Raw genomic sequence first — 9,365 nt, 5'->3', positions numbered from 1 at the left:
GTATACAGCTGCCACGTATTTTGTTTTTACCCAGACCGAAGTAAATTATTGCCGAATGCACCAGACATCACTTGGCTTGCTAGTGAACACCGAATTAACTCGTTGCCACAAAACATGAATGTGAGTTGCTACAAAATATGACTAGTGGCTTCAATCATTGTGCGTGGCCAAGATATTTTATTCGCAATTCTATCAAGGAAAAAATAACTGAAAACAAATACTAAATCCAAAAATCAATTTTATTTACAACCAGACAGCACGTGACATACTCTTCACAGCTATACAGATGGAACCCATTCATGCTTACAACTAGCAGACGAGACTTATTAAACCACATCCCTTCTGCAAAAGCAAATGTCACACGTAGGCGTGAAAGAAGCAATTCGGTGAGCTTGAAACAGTGAATTATTGTCAGCGACAATAAATACGCCACTACAGTCTTGCATGAGTGTGATTTGTACAATGGTTTTCAGTGACGTGTTCTGTGTAACCCGTTATTCTTTGGCACATCTGCAAAGAAAGCGTTTCACCTTCAGAGGCCATAAGTTAGACACGTTGAACAAAGAAGTAAGGTTCTTTACGAGCATTGTCTACCATATCTTTCAAATGAAGAGGTAATATGCGGGTCGAAAATACTAGGGACAAAGGTGGCAGGGTTAAGCGTCTGCATCATGTTTGCATCGCTACCATAATCTTTAGGGAGATAAGAGACGCTGTAGGAGAGGCCGCGTTGATTCGCTGGCGATATGTGTAGCTGTTTCTTACTGCTGCCATCAAATGAACTTTTGAACAAGCATTTTTTGTTGCACTGTGTTCATCGTTAGGTTTTGTAGAATACGTGGACATACTAGTTTATTAGATGCCCAAACTGTTAGTTTTGATAGAGCTGGCGCCATGCCCACAACATGAGAATAGCAGCTTGACAGCCGCTCATCGTTTTTTTTTTACGTCCTCACATGAAACTGTCGCATTGTGATCATTTTTAAAACTTCGCAGAAACTAAACAAATATAAAATGCGGAAAAACGGTTTCAGCAGGGTGTTCACACTGATCGATATAGGAAATAATTTCGAATATATTAGTTTTTAGGAGCCCCACAAGATGACATAAAAGCAGCTAGTTAAGGGCAAGCTTCTAAAGCCTGAACTGGTCTGCAGATTATGATTGTGCTTTGGTCTTCCTCATGCAATGTCAGACTTTTTTTTGCAGTGCCACAGTGTACATGGCCTGCTTTTGCAAAATATTACTGCGTAATGTTGGAGCTTTGTTAAAGTGGCAGACTTTCAATATTGTAGCACATCAAAAATAGAAATGATTGTAGAAGAATCGCCCCCCTTGAAGTTTACAACAAAAAGTGTTATGTCTTTTCAGTGCCATCACTTGAAAGTACCGGTTACCAAATCAGGCAGTTGGTGCAACTTGTTATTGTTTTTAACATAATGACACAGAAGATTAGACCAAAACACAGACCTGAGGAAACAAACAGCGGTGTTGCCGATTCCATAATTGATGTTGCCCACACCTTTCTCAAATTTCCTCTTCAAGCCTACCGAATATGCGTATTGCAAGATTACATCCCACACACACCAACAACCAAGAGAACAAAATACTATGTGTCGAAGAAAAAAATAGGCACACATTTCAATCGCACTAAGCAATACGGCTATTCAACGCTTGAGTCATTGGAGTTTCGAGGTAGAGGCCTCAAATAATTTATGAACGAATGGTGAGAGAGTAATGCTTCACTATGCATTAATTTCGATCTGTTTCATAAGAATTTTTTGCAATATGTAATTTTTTTCTGTTGCGGCCATGTCGTTATGTGAATTCGTTGTTCGTCCTCGTGAGATGGTGATAAGATAAGCCATTGTATTCTTTCCTCACCCTTAAACTCCGAACGCATATTGCGTAACGCCCAAAAATCCGTAATTTAGGAAAAATAATGTTGCCAAACTACAGCCCATTGAACAGTCTGCAATTTAAGCTGCCTGTACCTGGTTGTGCAGCTTGCTACCATCCTCAGCCCTAATTGTTTTGATGGTCTAACAGAGTGCTTCGAAAATAGCAAAACGATTTGCCACATGGACCTGTGTAAGAAGCTCACGTTTTCAGGTGCTGCACTGAGATACAAAGGATAAAAAACAGCCGAGCAGAACAGGCACAATTATATGTCACACACAATGCATTCAGTGTTCTTGACATAAGCATCGTTTACTTGAGTCGCCGATGCTGCCATAATGAGGGAAAAGACTGCTAGCCCTCACTGTACACAAATTTGTACAAACATGTAGACCAAAAAGATTGGTCTGACGGGCACTGTCCGTAGTGGCTGGTGTGCACTGACACTGTTCATTTGTCACCACGCGAAACCACAATTGTAAAATGCTGTACACCTAAAAACAGCACAAGATGCTGACGTTTCGAGCACGTCATAAAAAGGAGAAAAGCATCACGCTGTATGTTACAGGTATATATACAGTATTCGCTTTAAACACTTCGTGGTCGCTGTAGTATCAGTGTAAATGCTGGCGTATGCATACTAGTGAATATCACTGATAGGCTTCAAAATATTTACTTTTTAAAATGCCATTCGCAAAAATAGTGCAAATAGTGCAAAAAACTTAACTATTGCTGCAGGAATATTGTAAACGAAACAGATAGAACCAAACCGTCCTGTGACATTATTTCAAATTGCTGGAAGCTCTATTGAGCTGTAACGTTAAAATATGTGCCGCAAATCTTTGTCTAGCTGATCTAACACCAATTTCTGAACCCTTCTGACCTGATAAGTGCAAAAAACTCCTCCCTGAAATCAATTTGTGTAGTATTTTATGGTGATGGGATTACGTATTAAGGAAGTTACATCGATTCAATCTACAACTGAACATAATGCCATGGTACTAGTAGATACTGCTGGGTCACCTGATATTCAAAATGGAAAAGGAGATCAGTTTGCACACTGTAGCAGAAGGCTCCATTAGCTTGATAAAGTTAGGCATGCCTTTACTTATGGTACACGAAACTGAAATCGGAGTTGAGTTGGCTGATAATACTGTTTTAAACGCCTCATGTTATTTTGTGTAATAGGCATTTCAGGCCTTTTTAGCCACAGAATCAACCGCCGCTAAGGGGCTATGTATGACACATTTGTTGACTAAAACAGTACGCGGAAAATTTAGCAATATAAAAGAGGGTCACTGAAAGGCGGTTATAGAAATCTGAACTCAGGCAAAAGAATGCACGACAGTGATCCTTGGATGGGTACTCAGGCACTCACATTTCCGCCTAAGTAGCAGTTATTATATTGTTAAATGTACTTTCCCCTTCCGGAGCTTCACAGCACTTCACGGAACGGAATAGCCAGGTGGTCTGTTGAGACTTGCGTGACGATGTAATGACTAAGACCGTAAAGTTCAATAACAGTCATGAGTGTCCCATTAGAAGGCTATCACAGCAACTTGTGGCTTTCACGAACAGTGTATGTAATGGACACGCAGCTGCCTGGGTGGGGTCCACTCGAAATTCCTTCGCAATACACTTGATGCATCCTGCAATCAGTTGTTGATGTAGATGCCAACCCAGTCGACGTACTCCGAGACCCGTGTGTAGACACCTGGCAACGAGGGCATTGCGCACTGCACTCCCCAGGAGACGAGGCCGATGAGGTAGACACGCTCGTCTTTCTTGAACGTCAGCGGGCCTCCGGAGTCGCCCTGTTGAGAGTAGGTTGGTCTTTTTAGAAAAAACTTTGCTGCGATATATGCATTTTGTCTTGGCAGCATCAAAATGCAAGGCCTAAAAATGCAGGGAGCTATGCATGAAAAGATGGCGGCACATGCTTTCGGTCATGCCACCATGACCTAAACTTTTTTCTCACTTGCTATGTGCTATTCCATGGGCTTTGCCCGTCGTGATCTATTAACAGTATTTAGATATGGGTATTTAGAAGTCCTCATTCGTGCAGTGGTAGGTCGTGAAGAAAAACCATCAATAGTATTCTCGAAACTAGCAACAGCAATGCGGAGAAAATACTGAATACATATATAGTAGTACAATTGACAGTACACCATCATGAGACTCTCAATGCAAGTCTATCGATAGTCGGCTACTTCAAAACTACAATTAAAATACTACTATTAACTCTTCACTCACATGATACTTAGTTGCTCTTGTTAGCTGTCGTGGGTTTCTTACGTGGTAAAAAAAGTGACAGCAGTCTACTCCCAAAGTCCCATCTCGCGGAAACCCCAGCAAAACAAAAAAAACCTGCATAATCAAGGAGGAAAGTTCTAGAAATTCTTGTACAGCTTAATAAACAATAAAAATACAGTCACATGAGTGATCCTCTTTTGCTTTGCATTGGTTTTGAATCGCAAAAGTTTACAGCAAACAGAATAGAATATTTGTAATGCAAATATCGGTGCTTTGGTGAATATCCAGATACTATACAAGGCTATGAAAAAGACATTTTAACAATGATTTGGGTAGCCAGAACGCTATGCACCTCTGTTTTCATGTACTAGTGTTTCTTATGACAATGACAGCAAGATTTAAATTAAATACTAACGCTATATTCGGATGGTCGCTCTGATCATCTAGCTCAGAGCACTTGGATACATAGGCCACTCCAAACCCGAGCGAGTCGTTGGTCCTTAACCGAACACCTACTCGATTTCAGAGCAGCATGTGACCGTGGCGCTGCGACGCGGCCATTACCGCCCTCCGCGGCAGTAGGAGGAGCCTCCTACTTGCGGCAATGGGGCGAAGCGCGCCGGTGGCGCCATTTTTAAACAGGTGCAATCGCGTTACGATTAGCCGAGTGGGCCTCCTAAAGAAGTTTAGGCTTACCACCATGGCAGCTATTTGGCGGCCGCTTTCATAATGGGCCCAAATTACGATTTGTACTGCCATTTTCAGCCACATTATCACTCAGTTTTCCCGTATGCGGAACTTTTTCGGCGGCTTGGAGGTCATGTGGGATAGCGGGAACAAGCGGTAGCTCAAGCTACCTGCTCCGCTCTTTGGCCGCCGCCATGTTGCCGCCGCCTCCGGCGACGCTCGGGTGCCATCTGCGGCTGCGTCACTGCGTTCGTAGTGTGCGTGGTGTGCGTGGTGCTTTTCCAAGTGAAAACCAACAACACCACACCCGACTAAACACTTCGAGGACAAACAACTTGCTATGCCTCGGTGCGGTGACAGCGAAGCTGCAGCAATCGCCCAACATGGCAGACTGCGGGTAAACGCGGGGGCGGCCGGTGTGACGTGATCGCTCGCCTCTAGATCCCGGCGGCGCTCCCACTTGGGAGTCAGAGCAGTCGGAGGCGCTCCGAGTCAGAGGACGACACTCTGAGACGACCACCCGAACACTTCGGGCGCTTGACTTCGGCCACCCGAACGTGGAGCTGCTTTTCAGAGTGCTCCAGAGCGCTCTAAAGCGACCACCCACGCTTGACTTCGGCAACCCGAACGCGGAGCCGCTTTTCAGAGTGCTCCAGACCGCTCTAAAGCGACCACCCGAATACAGCGTAAGAGAAGATGACACAGCAGAGGAACAAAAATTATCTGAAATTAGAATTGGGAAAGATTTGTGTTTTGTTGCACCGGAGGCCACAAAGGCAATGCACTAACCCTCCTCCCCCGGTAAGGACAGACCTGTTTTGCATGAGGTTTACATGTGCTAGGCTTCCAGCACAGCTGTGACATTGTGCAAAAAGGTGAACCCATAAACACATGCCATGTGGTGAAGTTAGAAAAACGCGCATCTCATTTTTTTTTACTTCTGACATTTCTTATATATTCCAAGATAAAAATAGTCTGCAAATCACACCTAGTCGCAAAGTGATCAAAGTTTTGAATGTTAACACATTTCGACAAAATCATATTGACCAAATGAATAGGTAGCGTATTATCTATTTATTGCTCATCTCGCAATCGTCTTCAGACCGATTGTAAAAATTTTTGGAGTACTTTTACTACTCTCAAGAAGTTAGTGTCTTGTCGTCGTCCCTTAAGCGACCCGAATTAGCAAAAAATCCCGCCATCTCCACGAAGTGAATGATGATGAGAGGGGCGAAGCTAAAATGCTTATCGGTAAAACCATGAAACATTCGCCCACACATCATATAAAGACTCGACACGTCAAGCTTTCAACCGCTGCGTTGACAAGCCCGTCGACGACGTCGATGTTTGTGGTGATTATGTAGGGCTTGTTTGGGACGATGAGAATCTCCATGGGTAAGTTGACGAATTCGGTGTGTGGCATTTTAGCCACCTTGGCCGTTGCTTTCTGCAGAGCGTCTTCTGTCGCGTACCCCCGGTACGTGTCTTCAGCTCGCAGGCGACGAACGAAAACCTCTTCTTCCTCTCCTCCTTGTTGGGTAGCAACGAACGCGTTGAACGTTTTGACCTCTTCGACCAATCTTTGGTTGGCCAATCCCTAGGGGGATGCTGCCACAGTCGTCATCATCATTCCCCCGTGTATGGCAGCAACGACGGACGGGACAGGGCCCGAGCAAGAGTCTTGAGCTCGCAGGCGACGAACGACAACCTCTTCTTCTTCCTCTCCTCCATGTTGGGTAGCAACGAACGCGTTGAACGTTATGACCTCTTCGGCCAATCTTTGGTTGGCCAATCCCTAGGGGGATCCTGCTACAATCATCATCAACGTCCCGTGTGCAATGTGCCGTGTACGGCCGGTACAGGGCCCGAGCATGAGGAGCTTCGCCCCTAAAAGTAGTCTGGGACGCTCCCCTTCATTTTATATACCGACCCGCTATTTCCACTACTACTTCCTACACGTGCCCATTTTAAACCAAAGCTTCACGCTGTCCCTCAGGGGGGGGTCCTACGCCCAGCAACAGGATCCTGTGTTTTCATTATTTTAACAAACCTTCAAAAATACACATAACGAAAAATAGCCACAATCGGCTTTCCTACTAGGCTTCCCTGAATGCGCTGGTCCACCGCCGCCAGGTATAGTAGTAGTAGTGCCACTTTATTTTACATTGGCTTCAGGGTAGGGGGTGGCGGAGGCCCAAAGGGCCCCCGCAACGTCCAGGGCTCTGTCCGTGACGGTTTCTTGCGTTGCGAGGTCAGAGCTTCCCAGAGCCTGCTCCCAGTGCGAAGAGGAGGGGAAAGGGGGGAAGGGGTTGCGCGGACACTCACAAAGCGAGTGGAAGAGAGTGTCCAGCGCGCCACATGAGGGGCAGTGAGGGGAGGCGAATTGGTGTGGGTGAGTGTGCACAAGGAGAGTGCGGTGTGGGAAAGTGTGGGTTTGTAAGAGCCGTCACATGTGCGCTGCCGGCGGAGTAAGTGAAGGGTGCGGGGGAGGTAGGTTCCTGCGGAGGAGGCGGTAATGTTGAGTTATGTCCCTGTACGTACGTAGGTACGCGTGGGACATTTCGGGGATGCCGTGTGTAGGCATAAAAGAAACGGGAGCCCGGGATATCAACGCTCGGGCGTGTTGGTGTGCCCTCTCATTACAACCTACGCCGGTGTGGGCCGGAGTCCACAGCAGCATCACGGGACGGGCAGGGGGATTCTGAAGAAGAATTTTGAGGGCAGCTGTGGAAATGAAGCCCTTTGTGCAATTTCGTATGGCAGTTTGGTAGTCAGATAAAATGATCTGGGGGGTAGGTAACCGAGTTAGGGCAAGGGCAATGGCTGCCTCTTCCGCAGTTACCGAGGAGGTGGTGGCGACTGTAGCTGAAGCCTGAGGGATTGTTGGAGAAGCGCCTACTACAGCGAGTACGAAGGCAGGACGGGTGGGGTAGGCCGCTGCGTCTACGTAGAGAGTATGCTCAGAGGAAGGGTGGCAGGAGAGGTGTGCTTGGGGTCGGGCTAGACGGCGTCCGCGGTGGTAGGCTGGATGCATATTTAGCGGGATCGGCTTAATGTGGAGACGCCCGCGGAGAAGCCGGGGGATGTGAGCTGCAGAATCTTATAGAAGCGGGGGGTTCACATGAATTCGATCGAGGATCTGCCCACCCGCCGGGGTCTGGGAAAGGCGCGTGAGGTGGACTAGGTGATGGGCTTCGATTAGTTCGTCTATGGTATTATGTATACCAAGCGCGAGGAGTCGTTGGGTGGGTGCGTGTGGGGGCAGTAGCAGCACGGAGCGATAGGCTCTCCGAAGTAAGGCATCGAGGGAGGTACGTTGAGAGGGGGTGAGCTGTGCGTACGGGAGGTGATAGCAAAAACGGCTCGCCAGAAAGCACTGCACAATTCGCAGCCGTTCTAATTTCGTTAGCCCGTGTTTCCTGGACGCGATACGTTTAATTAGACCAATAGTCTGGATGGTGTGCGTGAGCAAGAGATGTATAGTGTGTGTGCTGCTCCTGTTGGCCTGGAGATGCATGCCGAGAAGCCGAAGCTGGGAGACCCGGGGGACTGGTTGTCCGTCCAACATTACCTGAATGGTGGTCAGGATAGTGGGTCTAATTCTAGGTGGAGAAAGGAGTAGGTGTGCTGATTTAGTGGCCGAGCAAGTCAAGCCTGCTTGTGCAGCAAGACGGGAGACTGTGGCAGCTCCTGCTGAGAGTGTGGCCTCTATGTGGGCGTCGCTGACTTGCGTGACCCAAAGCGTAATGTCGTCCGCGTGTATTATCCAGTGGAGGGACGGTACATTTTCTAGAGCATTAGCGAAAAGGAGCATGGCGAGATTGAATCATCATCATCATCATCATCATCATCACCACCAGCCTATCTACGCCAACTGCAGGGCAAAGGCCTTTCCCATTATTCTCCAATTATCTCGGTCCTGTGCCAACTGTGACCAATTTATCCCCGCAAACTTCTTGATCTCATCTGCCCATCTAACTTTCTGCCGCCCCCTGCAACGCTTGCCTTCTCTAGGGATCCACTCTGTTACCCTTAATGACCAGCGGTTATCTTGCCTTCGCATTATATGCTTTGCCCACGTCCAATTCTTCTTCTTAATTTCTACTAATATGTCTTTAACACCAGTTTGCTCCCTGACCCACTCCGCTCTCTTCTTGTCCCTTAATGTTACACCTATCATTTTCCGCTCCATTGCCCGCCGAGTCGTACTCAATTTAAGTTGAACCCTCTTAGTGAGCCTCCAAGTTTCTGCCCCGTAGGTGAGTACCGGTAAGATGCAGCTGTCATACACTTTCTTCTTCAGCGACAATGGTAGGCGAGATTGAATAGTAGAGGCGAAAAAACAGCCCCTTGGGGGGTGCCTCTGTTGGGCATGTCGAAAATGTTTGATTTGACGGTGCCCAGTCGGAGAGTGGCGGTGCGATCAGAGAGGAAATTGCGTATGTAGGTGTATGTTCGATCGCCTAGGTGTAGTGTGTTAATGGAGCTAAGAATGGCGGAGTGCCCTACCTGATCAAATGCCTTAT

At 46.9% G+C, this 9,365-nt stretch overlaps 1 protein-coding gene across 4 annotated transcripts in view; it reads right to left on the bottom strand.

Moving 5' to 3' along the window:
- Window positions 1-221: 221 nt before the first annotated feature.
- The window catches only part of LOC144179588 (trypsin-1-like), a 127,030-nt gene continuing 117,886 nt past the window's right edge, over window positions 222-9,365 (bottom strand). For all 4 annotated transcript variants that reach the window (XM_077707999.1, XM_077708001.1, XM_077708002.1 and 1 more), the window contains exon 8: window positions 222-3,713. In XM_077707999.1, coding sequence (XP_077564125.1) covers window positions 3,555-3,713 — 159 coding nt within the window. In that variant the 3' untranslated portion in view covers window positions 222-3,554. The remainder of the gene's footprint in view (window positions 3,714-9,365) is intronic.

This window comes from Haemaphysalis longicornis, unplaced genomic scaffold (genome assembly GCF_048455015.1).
Source record: "Haemaphysalis longicornis isolate Haplotype H1 unplaced genomic scaffold, Haemaphysalis longicornis Haplotype H1 scaffold_4, whole genome shotgun sequence".
Lineage (NCBI taxonomy): Eukaryota > Metazoa > Arthropoda > Arachnida > Ixodida > Ixodidae > Haemaphysalis > Haemaphysalis longicornis.
Note: the sequence above shows the minus strand (reverse complement) of the source record. Positions and strands in the feature narration are given on the sequence as shown.